The 22,843-nt window shown below is 47.6% G+C and overlaps 1 protein-coding gene across 1 annotated transcript in view; it reads right to left on the bottom strand.

The window, feature by feature from the left end:
- The window catches only part of Tmem255b (transmembrane protein 255B), a 28,546-nt gene continuing 5,703 nt past the window's right edge, over positions 1-22,843 (bottom strand). The window contains exons 3-9 of the mRNA XM_038328494.1: positions 21,108-21,170; positions 14,473-14,562; positions 10,721-10,801; positions 9,842-9,927; positions 5,303-5,462; positions 4,349-4,492; positions 1-168 (exon numbers count right to left, since the gene is read on the bottom strand). Coding sequence (XP_038184422.1) covers positions 1-168; positions 4,349-4,492; positions 5,303-5,462; positions 9,842-9,927; positions 10,721-10,801; positions 14,473-14,562; positions 21,108-21,170 — 792 coding nt within the window. The remainder of the gene's footprint in view (positions 169-4,348; positions 4,493-5,302; positions 5,463-9,841; positions 9,928-10,720; positions 10,802-14,472; positions 14,563-21,107; positions 21,171-22,843) is intronic.

Raw genomic sequence — 22,843 nt, forward strand, 5'->3', positions numbered from 1 at the left:
TCAGGGTGCGTAGGGGGGAGGCTTCTCCCCGGGGAGGAAGTAGGTTGGTGTGCAGAGTGAAGGAGCATTAGGAGAAGGCCCATGGCTGGAGTTGCACTGGGAAGGAGACTCTGTGTCCTCAGGCCGAGAGAGGTCAGCAGAGGACGAGGCCGACAGGGCACTGGAAGGCTGCAATTAAACAGAGAGGCGTCCTCGGTCAGCAGGTGGGGGACTCAACTACGCCCTCCAGAATGTACGCCAGTATCATGTTGGTCCGGTACCCTACCAGACCAGGAGCTACCTGCTCACCAGGACCCCCAGGAAGCCTTCCAACAGCCAAGAGAGGTCAAGTGTCACCCTATCTGGTCCCCGAATGGCACAGACTTGGCTTCTAAGGCTGCTGGGATACCTGGGGAAGGTCTCCAAAGCTCCAGACTTCCTTGACCTACTTAACCTAGTCAACTTTCACTAGCAGTGATTAGAAGAGCCAGGGATCGCCTAGACTTACCAAAGAGAGCAAGATCATTAACATCCCCAGCACAGCATAGGGGTCCATAGGTCAGTGACTATAAATGTGGTCAGCCGTAGTCTAGAAGTTTAAGGAAGCTAGTTTTCAGATGTAATTAACGTTTAAACAGCTCCTTACTGTTCGAGAGTCTGCTCCAATCAGTTGCAGACCTTAAGAAAAAAGGCAGCGATCCTGAAGGAGAAAGAAATCCTACCCGAGTGTGACCGTGGATTACAGTTCCAACGGTGTTTCCCTGGTCCTGAGGATAGTGGACCAGCCTCTCCTACACTCATGAGAGTCCGTCATTAAAACAAATCTCTCATATATATATATATATATATATATATATATATATATATATATATATATATATATACACCTTCTTGTATTCTGTCTCTGAAGAACCCCAACAGATACCCTCCCAAAATCAAGGATGAGTTCACGTGAGAAGAGGAATTTGGGGAACAGCACAGATCTGAAGTGAATCTTAAGTACTAGAAGTTTAAAACTTAAAATCAGTATTTTAAAAAACAAAGCAAATTCTGAACTGAGATTTTTAAAAGTGACTCCTGTATGCTGTGTGATACTCCTGCTGGCTGTTTGTTGTGATGTAGTGCTCCTACTAGCTGTATGCTGTATGCTCTGTGGTGTTCCTGCCGGCTGTATGCTATGGTGTGGTGCTCCTACTGGCTACATCTGGGGATCCTGAGCAGCCAACTCATCTTCCTGGTACTTGAGTCAGGCTCTTGCAGCATGGACACCCTAAAAACATTTCCTCCCAAGGAAGGGCTAAGACTGAGAAGGTCTCCTTCATCCTTAGTGTCATGCTGGGCAATCATTTTGACAACCCAAGATGATTGTCACAAAAAAAATTCAACTGTTGACTCAGGAATTTTCTCGTTTCTCCCAAAATCTGTGTATGCATCCCTCTGACCACGGGGACCAATGCGTGTCTAAAGGTCATCCTTCCCACCCTGTCAGTTCTGCTCTTTCCTGAAAATAAGAATACACAAACCATAAAGCAAGCCCTTTAAGAATCACAGCACACAGCTCACAGGGAACCTCAGGATAAACCACCAGGAACCACAAGATAAACCACCAGGAACCTCAAGATAAACCACCAGGAAACTTAGATGAAACCAGCTCACTAAACAAGGCCACGTTAAGGCAGGCCCTGCCCACATGGAGAGGACCACCCCTGCAATACCGTTCATGCTGACCTTGGTGTCATGCTGGGTGCTGGCACAGGCCCATTTAAACAAGTTTCTCTTCTAACTTCATAAAATACCCCCCACACGGCCATCTCACTCCCTCCTAATATTCAGGGATGTTCGTTGGCTGCTAATGACTTCAACAGGACACTTAAAATATCTCCTTCCGTCTGTTGACCAGTGGCGACAGCATCCATTCCGTTGCTCTTAGGAAACACACAGGCTCATCCAATATGCCTGGTCCCCAGAAATCTGATTACTAAGCACATGTGGCAATTACACTCCCACACATGCTGCTGTGAAAGCTGCCCAGCCCAGAGGATAGGGCTCTCAGGCCTCCTCTGGGAGGAAGTAAAGCATCCACTATCTACAAAACGAAGGCCCCAGAAGGTAGAAGAAGAGGAGCACCGATGGGAGTTGGCAGGTCATCTTCCAGGTTCCCAAAGTGTGTCTATGGTAAAGGACTGTCCCCTATACACCACCACAAGGGGCATTTGTCCTTTTCAACATGGAACAGGGAAGAGCACTTCATAGGGAAATCTCACTTTCTGTGAGAGCAGGCTGGGAGCCCCTCCACAGCGGTCCTTTCTTCCCCAAGCCAGGGCTTCAAGACAGAGAGGCGGACAGGCACCAGGACTGGCCCAAATACACTAGATACCAGGTAGACTGGAGCCCCACATTCCCTGTTCATCACCATCCCCTGTGGAGAATCGCATGCTGCACAGGCTGTGCTCTGGAGTTGTGTTCTCAGCATCTATGTGATTTAGTTGCTCAGTGTCCAAAGGCAGCCAGACTGGCTCTGGGAGCCCCAACTAGGTCTACCCAGAGATAGTCCTAAGAGTCTCACGTGGATATGACAAACTACTAGGAGAACAGAGCAGGTCCAAGATGAACCGTGACCTCAGAGGATAGTTTCCTTCCTAGGCTGAAGACCAGGGAGATCTTTCTCCAGGCCAACACAGGAAGTTCCATGAAGGACAGAGGCCTTGGAGTGGCAGCTACTCCTGCTAGTACCCTTGAACCATCTCTTTTCCTAGACGTAGCTAGACATAGCTGCTTCCGATGTTCCAGAGAGGGGATACTTGGTCCTGAAGCAGGCTTTTACCCACCGGGGCCTCACATTCCCTGATTTGGGGTCCCTGTGATTCCAGTGGATGAGGGTCCAGTTCCCTTTGGGAAGTCCCACTAGCACAGCCTGGGGGTGTCACACTGAGAGCCCAGACCCAGTACCCAACACTGCAGTGAACCACTACAGCATCCTTCCTCGACCCCGAAGGACCCAAGTAATTCAGGAATTACAGCCCCAGCTTCATTTTCAGGTAAGCAGAAGAAGCTGAAACACAGAGAAAAGGGCCCTGCCCCTTGGAGGAGGGGGGGAGCAGCAGTACAGTGACCTCACATGAGTCCGGGGCACCAGAGTGAGCCCTGGAAAACAGAACCAAGCTGTACTTTTGAGTCCTAGATACTGGGGTTCCCATGCTTTCGTCCAGCCCCCACTTCACATATGTGGAGCCCGGATGGTCAAGAGACCGGCAAGCATTACTCACACCTGGCTACTCTATAGGGTCAGTCCCGGGGCCCTGACAGCTTTCTCCATCCGAGATGGTCAGAGCTCGACACTTAAGCCACACACCCCCTCAGTCGCTTTGCCTGGCAAGGCCTCACTTTATTTCAGTGTGACTCACTAGGTGCAGGTCTCCTGGGGAATACCCGAGGACAAATGATGTAACTGCACTCACCAGGGCCCACGGGCCAAAGAGACTCACTTCAGCATAGTGTGATGACACAGAGATATAGTCAGCAGAGCCCTGAGACTCATAACTGCTTCTGTTAGGGCCATAAGACAAGTCACTGAGCAGCCAGCCTGCCTGAGTAGGGCGTCACCCGGTCTAGAAGGTTTGTCTAGACCTGGATTCTCAACCTCCCCACAGGAGACACTGGGCAACACCTGCAGATGGTTTGGCTTTCGTGACGAGGGGTTTCTGTGTAGGTAGGAAGAGGACAGGGCCTGCCTGACACCTCACAGTGCTCAGATGCAAGCCAAGAGGATCACACGTCTCTAGTGCCAAGTGCAAGTCAATATAGTACCATTAGACAATGGGACCCTTTTATACATGGCCACTAGAGCTTTGTAGGACATGAACAAGTCAACTCTAAGAGTGGAACAGAGGCAAAGCCATGTTCAAACAAGATCTTATTCCAGACTTCTCCTGATGGCCTCAAGGTTCACACGTGCCAGGCACATAAGCCCCTATAGGGTTGACAGCTTTGCAGATAAATTTCAGAGGATGTTGGCATGCACCTGGCTCCATTTAGAACACTCAATGTCATACAAGTGTTCAGAACCCAGGTAGCCAGTGGCATCTCAGTCCCTCTGGCCTGTATAAGGCTAGTTCGTGGCTAAGATAAGCAGCCTATAAAATAGCTGAAAACAGTATATACAAAAATAGTTCTTCCAGTAGGAAGAATGTTTTCATGGGTTACTAGGACCATCAAAGACATGGCCCACCCCATAAAGATCCCAGTCCCCATCATCTAGATCAAAGCACACCCATCTCTATGCATAGCCCTTCCCTGTCTACTCAGGAATCCACAGAAACAACCACTGACTCAGTGGCATGCCCAACCCCAGCAGGTAACACTTGCCTACCTGAAGTGGCAAAGGGTAGGAGGAACAGGTTGGCACAGTCATAGATGGAGGGCACAAGCCGGTGTAGGCCAGGATCTGCTGGGCAGGGTTGTAGAGGATCTGAGGTGGTGGAGATGGGCCATAGGCCATCTGAGACAGGGGGACCTGTAAAGAAAGGGGAAGTGACCACCTAAGTCGATGTTCCTTCAAATCCATTCAAGGCAGTATTCAGACCCACAGCTTGGCCCTCTGGGGAGTCCTAAGCCATGAAGAATAGGACAATCTGTCCTTCATGCATCCTCTACATATGGTCTCTGGGTTAGAGTCACCACCTGGAGTGACCATCGGATAAGCCAGCCAGGCAGAGCCCAAGCACAGCACTGTGGGAATTCAGGTCCTAACAAGACACCCCTAAATCTCCCCAGCAACAAGAAACCTGAGAACAAAGAGCTAAGCGGCACCTCTGGGCTGCAGCCAAAGGCCAGAGCCCCTGGGACATCAGGATAAGCACAGGAAGAATCACCAAGAAAGTGTTTTTGCAGTCCTGTGGATCCAGAAGAACCCCTGAGGGGTTTGCCATGGACCCCAAAAGAACATAAGGAAGATTCTACCCAGTGATGAGAGGGTAGCAGGTCTGAACTCAAGGGCAGGGTCAGTGGGGCTGACTCGGAGAATTAAATACAGGTGAGTTTCAGTTCTCTCATTCAGCTTGTTCAAACCGTGTCCAGTCCCCACCAGAACCACACCCAGGCAACCGGGACCCTCACAGTGACAGACTAGCTTTGCCGGCCAATTTCAATCTTTAGTTGGCAACAAGTTCTGCCTGCCTAAGAGGGTGGGAGAAGATTGAAGCAGCCGGTGGCTAAGTACTGTTTCCAAGGCAAGGGATTGGTAACCCTGGTTGCCATCTGACATGCAGAATCACTCAGAAGTTTAGATCCTTTGTCAAAGGGGCCATAGGACGGTACTGCTCACCATGTCCTTGAAGGCCCCTAGGACCGCAGCCGTGATAATGCCAAGGCACAGGCCCAGAACATTCAGCACCGTGGACACCCAGAGCAGCCGGTACAGGTGGATCACATCCTGGCAGCTACGCACACCCACAAATTCATAGTAGGCAGGAGAAGACTCTGAGCTACAAGAGAGAGGACCAAGTTACTGCTCTCATTGCTAGAACGTGGCCAGGTGACAGCATGTTAGACCATAGTCAGGTGATCACCACCAAGTATATCTGCGATTAGATGACAATCACTGAGTGTTATGTCTATGGCCAGTGGACTAACCTATGTGCAGGAACTGTTGCCAGGCAACAGCCCAGGACATACTGCCATGGTCAGTAGAGCACTCTATTTGAGTTAAAGCTATGTCTAACCAATGAGTCTCATAACTTAGAGCCACAGTCATGAACATTACCACTGGGGCAGTGCAGGCTGGTGGGAGGTTAGTAAAGGAGTCATGTAAGCCCTCAGCTTCCAAGCCAGAGAACCCAGGAGACTTTGGGCCACTCTGACTCTTAAAGGGACAGGGTAGAGTAGGGCTTTAGACAGTCTTTCGGCTGACCTTAAGCCTAACCACAATCCCCAACTATAACCTTAAAGCTAGTAGTCTTGACACACTGCAAAAAAATAACCCAACCCCCCAAAAATATATAACTCCAATCATAAAAACAGCTACAAACACTGTTTCCCTGAAGAAAAACTAATCCCTAACAAGGCAAAAATAGCCCTAGAGGTAGTCATGGCTATAAAATGGCACAGCCGCAAACGTACCCAATCAAATGTCCAGCCAAGTGATATTCATAGCCTTAAAACTATAATTTGAAACACAACCTAAGCCCAAAGCCTACATATATCATAGTCATAGCCCTAACCCTAAACCTATCAGGTTCCCAATCCAAAACAAAACTTAACCCTAACCCTGGTCCTATCCTTATCCCTAATCTTAACTATAATGCTGACAAATTCCTAATTCTAACCACGATCACAACCCTAACCATATATAAAATTTCACATAGCATAATCCTGAAATTGACACCAAACCAAAGCCAAATCATAGTCCTATCCATATCTAAATTTTACCATTAAGCCAAACCCTAAAACTAAGAATAAACCCTAATTCCAAAACTAGCCCACTCTCTAACAGTAACCCTATATCCTAGCATTAACATTAACCCTAACCCCAACTCCAATGTCACCCCTAACATGTTCCTATACCCTCAGACCAAGCACAACCACCAGACTGCAGTCTTGACTGTGATTACAAGCACATTCAACCCCCAACTCAGGATATAACTTTAAATCTCACCTTAACCATAGACCTAAGACTACTAAACTCAACACCAACACCAAACATAACCAAACACCAGTCCTAACCATAGCCTTACCCTTAACACTAGCCATAATCTGAATGTGCAACCAGATGCTAACCTTCCAATACTAGCCTGTCAATAACCCTGAACCTAAATTCAACCCTAATTGTAACATTGAACCCATTCTAACAGTAATCCTAACTATAACACCAATAACAACCTAAACCAAACCATAGTTCTGGGTCCCAGCTTTAAGTCTAACCCCAGACCCAGCTGTAAACCTAAGCTTAACCTTAACATGTATTGTATCTTAATATAACATAAACCATAACTCCAGTAAACCAAAGCTCCAACAACCACCCTAACTCTTAAACATCACTCTAAAACTAACCCTCAAATTCCAATACGGCCCTTACCCTAAACCCCATACAGAACATCATCCCTAACCCTAACCTCACAGCAAACCTATATACAACATAACCTTGAACCCCAACTCTAAGACAAATCCTAGCCCTCATCACACCTAGTACCCCAACACCACCCAAGCTAAACCTTTACTAGCCTTATCTCAACAAACCACTAATCCTAAGTTTAAATCCAGTGTCAAACCTAACACCAGTCTTAAACCAGAATTCAGAAACCAACACAATTCCAAAACCAATTCTAATCCTAAACTGTGACAATAATACCTACAAGCCAATGCCAGCCCCAGATTTAAACCTAGGACAAGTCCTGGCCCTATCCCTTAACCAAACTTCAACCCTAGCTCTAACCCAAAACTAGAACAACACTTCTAGACCCTAATGTCTACTCCTAACCTTGATCCTAGCTCCAAACACAAATCCTAAACACCTTAACTCCAATATCAACCCTAAACTTTCAGATATCCCTATGGTCCCAAACCAAATATGACCACAGTCTTAATTACAAATATAACCACAATCCTGTAACCAACCCTAACCCATATCCTAGCCCTAAACTTAACCTAAGCATAGCCATAACCCTAACCCTAAGGCCAAACATCAATGCCATTTAACAATAGGATTAACCTAGATCCAAAGCTAATCATAGCTCTGACCCCAAATCACAACCTGAGCCCTACCATAGTTTTAATCTAGTCTTAGCACTACACTGAGCACTCTGTTTTGTTTTTCAAGGCAGTATGTAAACCTGGCCATCATGGAACTAGCTCTATGGACCAAAATGACCTTGAACTCAGAGAGATCCATTTGTTTTTCCTCTCAAGTGCATGGATTAAGGGCATCCACCACCATGCCCAGTTGGAACTTAACTTTAACCAAAAACATAATCCTAACTCAAATACCAACACTAATTCTCTATTTAAACAAGGCTTGGTGCTAACCCTAATCCTAACACAAACACTAACCCTAGCTATAACCATAACACTATCTAAAACCTTAACTATAAGTCATAACCCAACCATGAACTTAACCCTAAATTTGAACCTAAACTTCAAAAGAGAGCACCAACCCTAAGCCTACCTGTATTTCAAACCAAATGTGAACACTTTACTTAACTATAGCCCAAACCTAACATTAATCCTTAACCTAACACTGGCTCAATCTCTAACCACAACTATATTATCTAGCAAAAACCCTAAATAAATTCCAATTCTAATCATCACCCCAATACAGACCCTAACCTGAGCCATTGAGCTAACCCTACCATTAACTCTACCACCAATGTCAACTTTAACCCTAACACAAAGCCTGCCCTAACTCAAGCCTTAACATTAGTGAAATCCAAACCCTTACCTAGCTAGCTCTAACCCTAAATAATCCCCAACATTGTCATAACCAACTCCAAACCCAAAGCTAAAAACCCTAACCAAAACCCTAAACATGACTCGCGTCCAAACTCTGACACTGACTTAAAGGACAATGGCAATCCTAAACCTAACCAAATGGCAACACAATGGTAACTCTAGAATAATCCTAACCAACCACACCCGGCCTTAGCCTTAGACACAGACCCCAATGCCAATACTAACTTAAACAAGTGATAGCCTGAACCCAATCTCTAAACATCAAATGCAAATCCAACACTAAGCCTAACTCCAACCCAAAAAACTTAACCAGCTCTATCCCTAGCGTTAACCATAGCATAAACCCTAATCTTAACTTGAATGTTAGACTTGGCCCTAGCCTAACTCTAACCCTAATGCCAGCCCGAATTCTACTTCTAACCTACTCTATAACCATAGCTCCCAACTCCATCACTTAGCTCTCATCCTCACTGATCTAGAAAGCCAGTTAAGGGGCACCATTTAAATAGTGAATCTTCTTTCCGGTCACCAAGGTATCATTCAGACATGGACACCCTACAATGATCACACTAGAGTGCTCCTGGCCACCACTGAAGAGCAGCAGATGGTAATCAGACCTGGCATAACGCACTGAGGTTCCTCCAAAGACCTGGGGGATGTTTTCAAAGGGAAGAAAACGCGTGTGAAGGGTGGCAGAAGCCATGGAGCCCCATAGATAGACCCTGAGAAGCAGGCCGCACAAGAAGCCCTGGGACTCCTGGTGCCTGGGGTCTCTGGCTCTTCTACTGTTGGCTTCTTGTCTCCTCCCACCCCGGGGAAAACATCTCAAACAAGTTAGAGACCTCTCTACTTCTCTGACGATTCATCTACCTTTGGTGGGGCTGGCCAAGGAGTCTCCACCAGGCCACACAGTGCGGTGGAAAGTGGACACAGAATGTTCCAACTCGCTAACCCTGGACCCTTAATAGCCAGCTAGGATGGTGGCTGAGCTACCTCCCATGCCAGAATAATAAGCAAGCATTTTGTGTTCCCATTTTCTGTGTGTATCCTATCCTAACAGAAAGCTGCAGGTGGGTCTCACCCCTGAGAGGGAGCAGAACTGGGATGTACTGGTGGCCACCTGATGGTCAACTGCCTCAAAGTGTGTGACAAACAGAGGCCAGGCCAGGTTTCAGTACTTCTACGCTCTGTGTGTGCTCTTGGGTGGTGGCCCAATCACTCAGAATCAACCTTTTCACTGCTGAAACTAGATCCAGAGAAAGACACAGAAAACTCAAGTAGATATAGGAAGGGAGCCATGGGGGCCTCGCTCATGGCTGAGACCCTGTGCAGGGTCTTGCCTGTGCTCGTGTGTGTGTGTGTGTGTGTGTGTGTGTGTGTGCACATGTGCGCACGCACACGTGCTCCTGATGTGCCTTACCTCCCGCAAGCATAGAGGTCACAGCAATAGCAGGTGTTGCTCCTCACTCTCAGCTGGCACCTTCCGCTCAGGGAGTAGCAGGTGACCTGGGGCAGAGACAGGCAGGTTCATACTTTATTCTGCATAGACAGCAGGCAGCCTAGGTCCAAGACCTTGCCCTGCAGGGCTGCATTGCCAGAACCCTTCTCTGATTCCTGGCAGGGTGGGGCAGGGCAGGACACAGGACAGGACTGGGCAGAGCAGGGCAAGATGGGACTGGACGGGACAGCACTAGGCAGATCAGAGCGGGACTGGGCAAGGCAGGGCTGTCAGAGTCCCTACCCGCATCCCCCAAGCACCTAACATTGACATCTCTTTTCTGGAATGTCCAGCACATGCCTTTTCAGTGTTCTGCAGGTCTGAAGACCCCAAGAACGGACGGAGATAAGGGTACCCACTTGCTGATTCCTGCCCTTCCTTGGCACTGGCACTCAGTGTGAGCAGTGCCCACCTGGGCTGGTCTCATAGGTCAGCTGCTGTGCACACTTGTTCTTCCTGGCATCTCTCTTAGCAAGAGTGAGGTCATGCTACAGCTGTCCCCAGCCCTTGAACACTGCACGTGTGTTGTCACAGTGATTAAGTCAGTGAACATGCTAATTGAAATGCTAATTGACCACACAGCCCTGGACGGATGAACCCTAACACTGTGTCCAAGAAGAAAGCGTGCAGCTGCGGTTCCAAAGAGAATGGCACTGTGCACTGAACTGCCAAGGCTAGCTCCTAGCTGTCAACGCCTTGATACCCACACAGCGGGGAGTTCTGTAAGAACCAAGACAATCATTTTAACCAGACCCAGAAGACTTGGGGGATATGGAAGCCACACTGGCCAAAGGGGCTCACCTCTGTTTGATAGACGTCATACAGGTACCCAGTCCCACTGGAGTAAAACTGGCACCGTCCCGTGCTGAGAGGCCTTGGTTCCTAGAGAAACAAATGTAGATGGTATGGACTAGTCATCGCCAACCAGAGTGGCCGTCCATGCTTACCGTCCACGGACTGGAGCTGAACCGAGGCCACACGAATTATTGCATGCCATAGTATTGTGTGTGGCATCCAGAAGGTTGCTGAGGAGAGAATTACAGACACCCTCCATCTATCCGCTGGGCACACACATCAGCACAGGGACAAGGGGAATGGGACTGAATGGGCCAAGAGGTATTCTATGCCTTGCCAGGGGCACTAGGCTTTTCTCTTCCTAAAAGCAAGATGAGTTCCTTCTACTAGGAAGGGAAGAAGAAAGATTTGGGGCTGATCCACTCATCCATCCAGACTACCCATCTACTTGTCCAGTCATCATTCAAGCCTCCATCTCTCCTTTGCCACGCCCCACCCCTTGACATGAGCTCATCCATTCCTAGCTCACCGTGTCCCCACTCCTGTGTCCCTGACATTCATGGACCCAACACAGCGTTGAACCCCAAGGAAGCCAAGGTAAGGGAGAGCTATGGGTGAGTGAATTGGGGCAGAGCACCAAGCAGGGCAGCTTCTACAGCTGCTAAGGCAGAAGGCAGCTGGTGCCTGGACCTGTAAAACGCCGTAGAAGCCATACAATCCAGAACTGCTTCTTTAGGTTCATTACCGTGTGGCAGTGGGGTCTCTCAAACCACTACTCCTGACCTAAGAGGTGTCTAGAAACCACGAGTCATGTGATGATAAGTAGTGTGATATGGTGTGATGTGCTCATATAATGTGCATGGTGTGATATGAGGTGTGAGTGACTGGTGGTGGCGGTGGTGATAGCTTGATATGTACCAACCAGGCAGGAATTCCTGTGTGCATATTTCATGTATGTCCCTGTGTATGTAGTATGTCCCTGTGTATGTAGTACAGATGTGTGTAGCTCCCCTAGTCCCTGTAGTTTGGTGTTCAGGCATCTGGCCATTTGCCTTCCCTAGGCAGGCATATAGACGACAGTGTTCTCAAAAGAATCGCCAACCTTGCCGGAGATTCTGTCCCTGTGTACGTTAAGGTTCTCTCAGCCCCGTGACCTCTCAGCCCTTCAGCACTTGTCTGGGAGAAGTCACCTCGCAGAGACTTCTACTCCAGGTTAGTCAAGTCGTCTGCCTGCAGCCACAGGTGAGAGGACCGACTCACCGTCCCTGGCTTCACTGATGAGAAGAGTGTAGGAGGCAGTCTGTCTGCATAACTGTGTGCTCATCCGTGTCCCTGCCTGCGTGTTGCCTGCTAAGCTTGCCATCTGTATGTACCCATCCCCATGTTTCTGTCTATGTGAGCTAATGGGGCAGGACCTCTAAAGAGTGGCAGTGTAGCTGAAATCCAGCAGAGGGCCCACATGAGCAGCGCCACCTGGGCCCTGACACCCTAAGGCCCAGCTCCCTGGTGTCCTGGTCAGTTACAGTTCTGTGGGGTGAGTGGCCAGGCTGTTGGTGACTAACTGGGGTCCGCTTCTGAGGCCACTGGCATCATTCAGACTAAGCAGCCACTACACGGGAAGACAATGTGAAGACTCCATTCTTCTTTACACCCTTATTTCTCCCCAGGAAGTCCACTGGGGAAGGATCTAAGTCTTGCCATATTGTGAGGAAGGTCATGTAAATCTGACAGTCCTGAAGCCAGCTCTCCAACTGTCTTTACTGACTCCTTGTATCTCTAATCGCTATCCTGCCTGCTCCCCTCATGTACCACCTGGTGCCAACAGGCCTGCCTCCCATCTGAACCCATCCACGCCCAGCCTGGCATACAGGTGCTATGCTCCACCATCGCTGCTGCCTGTGACTCCTGAGTTACTCTTTGTCTGCTACCAGAATGACTCGTGGTTTCTAGACACCTCTTAGGTCAGGAGTAGTGGTTTGAGAGACCCCACTGCCACACGGTAATGAACCTAAAGAAGCATTTCTGGATTGTATGGCTTCTACGGCGTTTTACAGGTCCAGGCACCAGCTGCCTTCTGCCTTAGCAGCTGTAGAAGCTGCCCTGCTTGGTGCTCTGCCCCAATTCACTCACCCATAGCTCTCCCTTACCTTGGCTTCCTTGGGGTTCAACGCTGTGTTGGGTCCATGAATGTCAGGGACACAGGAGTGGGGACACGGTGAGCTAGGAATGGATGAGCTCATGTCAAGGGGTGGGGCGTGGCAAAGGAGAGATGGAGGCTTGAATGATGACTGGACGAATAGATGGGTAGTCTGGATGGATGAGTGGATCAGCCCCAAATCTTTCTTCTTCCCTTCCTAGTAGAAGGAACTCATCTTGCTTTTAGGATGTGATGTACCACACCACATCGCGCCATAGTCCCTATCATTCAGATCACATCCTACCATGTTGTACATAATGTGCTACTCCAGAGCACAGCACGCTATATCACCCAACATCATGCTCTGTCACCTACTCCGACATCACAGTACATTTATTCTCTCATGCCGTATTCCATGCCATTATCACGCTGTACACATTACGTTCTACTGTGTCTTTTCTAGTGTGCCTTATTAATAGTTCACGTTACAGCACACATCACAGCATCGTGTGCCCCATGACATACTATCTGTACCTGCTTTTTAGGCAGGAAACCGCCTATGAAACCTGGGAACCTGCCTGGCCCTAGAGCTGCTAACCAGGTGAATAAGCCGGCCTGTTCACTGTGGGGGCCAAGTTCAGATCAGCTACAGATCAAACAGACGCAAACAGCACTTCCTTCCTCTGTACACAATGGGGCCACTAGCAGGACTCTACATTCTCTTAGAGCCTGTTTTAGAGAGAAAGATTTTTTTTTGTTTTGTTTTGTTTTGTTTTGTTTTTCGAGACAGGGTTTCCCTGTAGTTTCTAGAGCCTGTCCTGGAACTAGCTCTTGTAGACCAGGCTGGCCTTGAACTCAGAGATCCGCCTGCCTCTGCCTGGGATTAAAGGCGTGCACCACCACTGCCCGGCTGAGAAAGATTTTTCATATATGTAGCCCCACATTAAGCAACTGTCTTCAGAGAGAGACCATGGAGCTATAAACACACTGCAAGAGCGAAGTCTGAGATTTCACGGTACATTTTGCTTTAAGCGTGGTGAGAACACTGAGGGCAGTCACCTGGATACAGCTCTAGACTGGAGGGGGGGACAAGGGTTCCCTAGTGACTAGGGGGACTGGGGGGGGGGCTGAAACAACGAGGGATGTTTTTATCTGCAGTGTGATGTGTATGTTTATCTGTTGTGTGTGTATGTTTATCTGTTGTGTGTGTTTGTGTCTGATATGTGTGGTGTATGTGTTTGTGCCTGTTGGTGCGGTCGGTTTGCACTGACTGTATGTGGCTGTATGTTTATGTCTGCTGTATATGGTATATGCTTGTGTCTTTTGTGTGTTGCGGGTATTTGTATTTGCTGTGTGGGTATTTGTATTTGCTGTGTGACTGTTATTTGTGCCTTCTGTGTGTGGTTTGTGTTTACTGTGTCGCTTATGTGCGTGACCTGTGGGAGGCTGAGGCTTCGAGTTGCCCGAGTCAGACTCGGCAAGAAAAGGAAGGCCAGCTGTGGCAGCTCGGTTGAAGCCGGTGTGAAGATGTCAGAGTTGGGCCCTGTGCCTGAAGTTTTGTTTCTCACATGGACATTGAGCCCTAGAGACAGACTGTGCGTCAGTTGAAGGTGGTACTCACGATGTGCCGTGCTGCAAACACGCCATCCACTATGGCACAGCAGAAGGCCGCGACGACACCAAAACTGATGAAGACAATGGCCGCCACCAACTAGGAGAAGAAGAGAGGAGGGTGGGTCTCAGCCTAAAGACAGCCTTGGACACAGTCAGAGGCCTGGTGGATGTTTGTGCCTCCTGGCCAGACCACCACGGCTTTACTTCCACCAGCCAGTGTCTCAGCCACATACTCACCCATGTGGGACACTCTGTGGGTTCTGTACCACAAGACACAAGGGGCAACCACTGTATGAAGTATACTCTGTCTCACCTCTCACACCCAACTGCAATGTGTCTCATTTTCATGAGTATATATGACTACTTGCCCTGGGCCTTTAACATAACTAGATTCATCTGTACCAGTCCTGGCCTGCAGGGCCCCTTAGGTGCATCTGGCTGCAGACTACTAAGTGCCTGCCCGTGATGTTTAAACTATCTGCTCTAGAGATTCCAAATGCTATTCACTATAAAAATGTATGGGTTCACAAATGGGTGTTTCTATAGGATAAATTCCTTGAACATATATTAACCCAGTACTTTGCACTTTAAAATTTTCACAAGGAAATGCTACACTGTCCTATAAACACACTTAGCCATCAACAACAGAATGTCCACTTCTGTGCATCCAGAATGACATGAAATTGGTGCTAAAAAAAGATGCTTTTTACATTTCTAAGATTTCAATTTACATTTTTCTGACTATGAAGGTGAAGCCCCTCTTATAGTGGTTGAATGCATTTATTTTCAGTTTTTCTTGTGACACAGCTCCAGATTAACCAAACAAACAGGAAAACAAACTCAAGGGATCTAAGTGTGGCAGCACACTCATAATTCCAGTGCTCAGGAGGATGAGACAGGAGGATTGTGAGTTCAAGGCAGCCTCAGCTACCCAGTGAGATCCTATCTCAAAAAGAAAAAAAATAAACTTACATTTTCTTCCTGAGCGTTCCCCCAGGTAAACACCTGTAGTTCCTCCCCCATCAGGAGAAATCTGTTCAATGCATGGATTTAGTGCTCAGTCCTGGGAGATGCACAAAGCCATTGGGATTACCAGCCACAGAGGAGAGGCAGCTGCCAAGAAACAGCAAGCAAAGGCCATTTGTGGTGGTACACACCTATGATCCCAGCCCTTGGGAGGCAGATGGTGGTGGATCTCTGTGAGTTCAAGGCCAGCCTGGTCTATAAAGTGAGCTTGAGGCTAGACTGAGTTAAACAGTAAGACCTTGTCCAAAAAATAAAAAAGGAAAAGAAAAGACAAAGAAGGAAGGAAGGAAATAGCAAGTATAGCAAGTGCAAGCAGCTCTCTTTAGCCCCAGGGTAGCATCAGAACTCTCAGACATGGGGCCGGTCATGCACTGATGGTGTAGTTGCACTCTGGTGATGCTGACACTGTCCTCTGGTGTCCTCTACCACTCCCTCCTCACTCATCAGTTTGTTTGACATGAACCCAAAAGACAGAACTCTGCTGTAAGGAAGGCACGGTCAGAGGCATCCTCCAAGCTTGCCAGCCAAGTCCTCCTAGGTGTGCGACCTGGATCCTGCACCCAGCTGGAGCTGTCACACCCTCTCAGCCTCCATAGCAGGTCGATTAACAAGCAGTCAGCAGGAGGCCAAGAGCCTAAAAACAGGTCTCAGCCCCAGGGTCCTTAGCATTCTGCCCAGCATCCGAGCACACAGCATGGGGAAGATCCATGACAGTTGCCTAGGGGACTGTCAGGATGTGCCACTGTGTGCCTGGGACAGAACCCCAGCACAACGTCACACAGCCAGTCTGTCACTTCCGCATCCTCAATCCCTGTGAATTTCACACTGATGAGGACCCCTCTCCATCCTCCACATTGCCACCCACCCAGTCACAGTCTGTCAGTCATATGGTCTCACAGCCTTTCGTGGTGTGGACATCTCATCCTGAAAGCCTCTGAGGCTACCATGCCACCCTTGGCCAATGCTGGCTGCTTTCCTCCACAGTTCCTGCCAGCCAATCAGGGTGGGATTACCCTAACCAGCGCTCTGTTGTCTTCACCTTCCAGGTTGACAGTCATCCCAGCAGGAGGTGGCAGCAGCTAGAGGCTACGCTCAAGTACTACACAAAAGGGGCAAGCAGGCAGCGCACCACGGAGGCTGAGGGTGGGTGATTTACCCACACATCTGGGGAGAAACCAGCACCCTCTGATGAACAAGGACCATCAGACAGGTCTCCAACCCCATCAGTGTCCAGCACAGACACTTGTCACCCAGGCAGTGCTGGGAGCTGTTCCAGGTGCTGAAAATGGCTATGCAAATACTGCTTTCTGGATCAAGGTCTTCCAAAAACAGAGCCACAGCTGGGCACCCCTGTGTTCCATGTACAGGAAGTCAGTATTTCTGCTCCAGCCATGATGATGCCTGGCAATCCCCCAGCTATCTGAGACAGAGTAGCCCACACATTTGGTGAGTGACTGAGCTGGGTCCAAGTCAAAGTGGCTAGAGAAAAAGACAGCAGTTCCCCTCCCCCTGCAGCCCATGGACGTATGTGATAAAATGGAAAGGAAAGAAACCCTTCAGTGTGCCAGAGAGAGAGAGAGAGAGAGAGAGAGAGAGAGAGAGAGAGAGAGAGAGAGAGAATGGGGGGGATAAACAGAAACATACACAGAGAAAGAGGAAGAGAGAAACGGAAACATACAGAGTGTGTGTGAAAGGAAGAGAGAAACAGAAAGACAAAAAGAAATTAAGAGAGATACAGAGAGATAGAGGTAGAAAGAGACAGACAGACGACAGACACAGAGATAGAGAAAGAGAGAGAGAGAGAGAAACACTGAGGGGTTGTGGTGGTAACGGTTTCAGGATGGACACACAGGCCACACCTGCCTCAAGAGGGTGAGGGTCTATTAAGAGGAGAGAGTTCCAGTTGCTCTGTGTGTTTCTTGTGACAAATTGCTACAAGAATTTGTTTCGAACTGATGGTACTGTTCCTCCCAGACACAGAAGCACCATCTCCGAGTCAGGTGGATGCTGAGAGCTACTGAGTGAAGGGAAGTGGGAAGGGAAGAGGCAATGCTTAGAGAAAGCTTGGTCTGTGGCAGAATCCCTCCCCCAGGGAATGTGACTTGTCCTCCTCGTTGTAGAAGAGCCCTCCCTCTGAGTCCTTCTTTGGCTTCCACTGGAGATGGCCATAATCATAAGCAGAGATAATGGTGAAATCATTTCTAATTAGATTTCACCCTTAGAGTGGACAGATTGGAGCAAGCACAAATGGAATCAGTGTCTGGGATTTGCCTCAGCCTCCCATGGGAAGGGAAGTACAGAAGGAAACAGATTAGTTCTGAACTTGCTGATAGCTGAAGATTAATTCTGAACTTGCGGATAGCTGATGGGTATAAATGAGGACATTGTGCCCTTCTGTCTACTTTTACATATGCTTACAACTTTCTATGGCACAATTTTAAAACAAAGAAATCAAAACAAAAGCATTCTACACAGCTCGAACATAGCTCTCCTTGGCTAAAGCTGCCCTGCCTGCTACCATCCCCTGGAACAACCTAAATGCCCCCTGGAGACACAACATAATGGCCTCTATTTCTGAATGCTCACTGTATGCTAGATACTCCCTCGGGTACCTGCCCTGCCCATGGGCTGGGCCTTCCCCATAAAACTAATTAAGAAGAAGCCCTACGGGCTTGCCTACAGCCTGATCTTATGAAAGCATTTACTTGAGGTTCCTTAGCGCAGATGACTTCATCTCATGTCAAGTTGGCAAAGACATATCCAGCACACCAAGACACACTGAAAGAGTGGCATGACAATTAGTCTTCCCTAGGGATGAGCCACCCAAATGATTATCCAATAACAAGTGGTCAACCCTGAAAGTGTATACATGCAAGCAACACTGAATGGACTTAGCAGGTTATATAAAATATAGGGTATAGATTATATATATATATATATATATATATATATATATAATATGGGAGCAATGAGATAAAGTTTACATGGGCAGGGTTGGAAGGAGGAAAGGGATGGGGTTAAATGCTGTAATTAGGTTTAATTTTTTTTAAATGAGAAAATTTATTATTTTATAGTTACTTTTAAAAAATGGATTCCAACAAATGATGTTCAGACAATAAGGAAGGCATAAAGGAATTTCTGCATGCTCTACTTCACATCATACACACCAAACTAAAGTAGATCAAAAGCCTGAAGGAAATGGATGTGTTAACCTCCACCAAAGTTGAAAACTGGGCCTAACAAGGTAGCACAGCCAGTAAAGCGCCTGCCACCCAAGCATTGAGGACCTGAGTTCAGATCCCCAGAGCCTGTGTAAATTGAGACATGGTGGTGTGTACCTGTAATCCTAGCCCTGGAGGACACAGAGAATGGAGAACTGGAGACTGAGGGGATCCCCAGAGCACCCCACCAAGACTCACACAGAAGCAATAACCACTTATTTTTACAGCAGTAATCCACAGGATTGCACCAACAAATATAGTCTATAGTCCCCTGTACTATGCATGGCTACTAATACTCTCTGAATGTGGACAAACAGCATCATCTAAATGTCTACTGTTGTGTTGGTCTGAATAAGAATGCCCCCCATATGCTCATATTTGAATGCTTGGTCTGCAGTTGGTGAAACTACTTGGGAAGGATAAGAGGTGCAGCCTTGTTGGAGGATGTATGGCACTGAAAGTGGGCTTAGAGGCTCCAAAATGCCACACCATCTTCCCTCCTCTCACCTTGTGCTTGAGGATCAGATGTAAGCTCTCAGCTACTTCTCCATCACCCTGTCTTCCTTGGCCTAAGGCCATGCACACCCTCCATGTTGATCACGGACTCAGCCTCTGAAACTGTAAGCGAACCACCGACTGGCAGTGGCCATGTCAGAGGATCTGCGGTCAGCCATGGATCTTATGGAGTACCACTCATCGGATAGCATAGCACGGTTGCTATGGGTGCACCCTGGAGAGACAGGGTCCCCAGGGATTGTCTCCAGAGTTCCCCTTGCTTCTGCTGTGCCTTCTCCTGCCCACTGCTATTGTGTGTCTACTGTACTTGGCATGGTGTGGTTACTATGTAAAAGAATCCCAATGTATCTAGTATATAGTATAGTGTGATTGATTCATGGAAACCCCCCTCCTCACTGGACAATATACTCACAGATCATAATAATTTTTATAGAGCAATGATGCTTAGTTGGATCAATGATTCAAAGATACAGGTGGTTAGGACAATTAGTAAAGATGATTAACAAAATAGTTTAGGTTGTTCTGCCAATTGCTCTAATAAAACAAGAAAGAAAAAAATAAGGCTAGAAGTCACCTTCCCCTTTTCCTAGATGTGAGACTTGCCAAGGATAGAAAACAAGAACAAGGAAGCCTCCTGCATTGTATACCCATGAATTCTACCTGTGGAAGAACAGGCTGATGACTAAAGAAAGCAATTATGTCTCTACACCCAAGATTAGGTCCAAGTTCCTTGATCATGTAGCTTACAGAATTAATCACAAGCTGCAGTGTCTACCTTGAACAAAGCTGTGAAAGGAAATTAAGTGACTCTAATGCGTGTAAAGAAAAAGATGGTTAGCTAGACCACTTGAGTAAGGTTTTGTAGAGTAGAAAGAGGACAAGAGGGGGTGGTGCACGCCTTTAATCCCAGCCCTCAGGAGGCAGAAGGCTACAGAGTGAGTTCCAGGACAGTTAGAACTACAGAGAAGCCTTGTCTTGGAAAAACAAAAAAGAAAAGGAGAGGGGGGATGGAAGGAGGGACGGGGGAAGGGATAAGGAAAGGAAGAGGGAGAGGGAGAAGGAGAGAGGAGAGAAGAAAAAAAGAGAACAGGAATCTGCTGTACTGAAACTGCCAACAGCTGCCTGCAGTACAATTGGAACTGGCTGAGACATACTTGATTTGCTTAAAACTTAGTTATTGGATAATAAAAGAATCATTGCTTGGGATGAAGATGCTATGGTGGAAGAAATAACACAAAGGAAAATGTTTTACCATGTGTGGGCTCCTAAGAAAAACATGTAACTTGTGATCATAATAATGGTTTCTTCCTGTGTAAAGATTTTTAATTTGTTTCTGGAAAATATGTAATGTGTGGTTGTGAGGTAATTTCTTCTTGCATAGAAGTGTTTGTCTCAGGTGGCATAAAAAGGACAAGAGAAAAATAGAGACAGGAGAAGAAAGAGAAAGAGAAAATGAAGAATTAAGCTTTGCTCCCTGAGTTACGTCTGTGTTTAGTAGCCCTGCCCACCATCTCCTCCACTTTCTCCCCCTGCTGAAGTTTGACTTCGGCAACAAATTAAATGTTTTAAATGTGAGTGGTTTTTTTTTGTAAGTTGCCTTTGTTACGGTGTCTCTTCACAGCCATAGAACAGTAACTATGTTTCTAAGATCTGACCCCAGATCCCCCCCCCTTTCATCTCTACCTCTCTCTCAGTGGGGTATGCTCATTGAGACTGAGTTATGAATGGCACCAATTAGACCCTGCGTCTTGGGTTGTTTATTCTATAGGGTCCAGGGGTTGCAGACAAATGTGGAGAGGAAACCCTCGCTGTGACTGTAGTATCCCATACCGAAGGACCAACACTCTCACAACCCCATGTTGAAAGAGATTGTTCTTACCATTTGTCTTCTATTCTCCACCAGGTGGATGCCAACGATTCCCAAGAAGGACCCAAAGCCCAGCTGAGAGGAAAGGAAGAACAAGAGACACGTCTGGTTAATGTCATACTGACCTATCACAGTTAACAAGGCCCCTGTGATGGAGGAGTGTCTATGTGTTACTTTCATTGATTAATAAAAAAAACTGCCTTAGCCCTTTAAGAGGACAGAAAATTAGGTAGGCGGAGTAGACAGAACAGAATTGTGGGAGAAAGGAAGCAGATTTGGGAGACGCTTCAGGCAGTCGCCATAAGCAGTCGCCATGCCTCTCCTCTCCGAGATGGACGCAGATTAAGATCTCTCCCGGTAAGCAACCACCTCGTGGTGCTACACGGATTACTAAATATGGGTTAATTAGCCAATAAGAGGCTGAAACTAATGGGCCAGGCAGTGTTTAAAAGAATACAGTTTCCATGTAATTATTTTGGGTAAAGCTAGCCTGGTGGCGGGACGCAGCTCCGCAGCACCTTCTACACCCCTGGGGCTGGAGAGATGGCCTACCACATAAAGACGCTTGCTAGCAAGCCTGATGACCTGAGTTCAATCCCCAGGACCCACATGATAGAAGGAAAAGAACCAATTCCTCTGACCTCCACACATGACCTCCATACATACAAAGTAAAAATAATTTTTAAATATTTAATAATTCACCCTTAAAATATTTTGTCCAGTTGGGTATGGTAGTTCATACCTGTTATCTTAGCAGTTAGGAAGCTGAGGCAGGAGAATGGCCAACTTGGGCTACCAAGCCAAACACTGTCTTTAAAAAGCAACTAAAAATAAAATTAAATACTTTGTTGGGAGAAGGGTGCGGCCACTCCCACCTTAGGGAAGCACCACACAGCGTGGAGTTACTTTCCCTAGAAAGGGACAGCATGCCCACTCAAGCCTGTCTGTGGGACAGCACGCCCACCCAAGCCTGTCCGTGGGACAACACGTCCACCCAAGCCTGTTTGCTGGTGGAACAGAAACAGAAGCTGATGCTTCCATGAGATCAGTTCAACTTTTGGTCACAGGACTCCATCTTGGTAGGGACCTTTGTAGGGACCTCACACTGAGCTTCAGACATGCCCTCTCTGGCCAGCCCAAGAAAGACAGAGAGAAATTTGGCAGCTGGAACACCTATGGGGTTTCAGCAGAAGAAATGTTAAGACCAAGACCCTGCCCACACTAGAGTCTTCAGACTGAAGCAAGGACAGCCAGCTGGCTGGGCGTGGAGAAAGGCAGCATGGAGGTTTGGGGTCCAGGACCTCTCCCAGACAGAGGCACAGTCAGGGGTTAGGATTGTATGCTCACACCTGTCCTCATCTTAAAGCCGGGGCAGTGGCCCTGAGTTCCAGGGGTGTCTGTGCTATGCCGAGGGGGTCAATGGCTGGCTCAGGAGGCCCTGCCCATCTTGTCTCTGAAGAGCGGCACCTCTCCAAGTACTAAGCTTCTGAGGGCCTGATTCCTTGCCTACAGTTCACAAATGTCAAGATTTATACTAAATTTAATACTTTTGGATGTGACTTCTCTCATTCCCAGGCCTCTCTCCTCCTGGATGGCCAGCACCCTCAGCTCTGCTGAGTACAGGGTCTCTGAGTCAACTTTTACTCCAGTTTCTCCAATTTCACTATTGTCCCCATGAAGATGCAAAGTCCGAGACAAAGCTAATTCTGGTTAATATAGTGTTAGTTCATCCCTCAGGAAAACATCTT

This window comes from Arvicola amphibius, chromosome 4, assembly GCF_903992535.2.
Source record: "Arvicola amphibius chromosome 4, mArvAmp1.2, whole genome shotgun sequence".
Lineage (NCBI taxonomy): Eukaryota > Metazoa > Chordata > Mammalia > Rodentia > Cricetidae > Arvicola > Arvicola amphibius.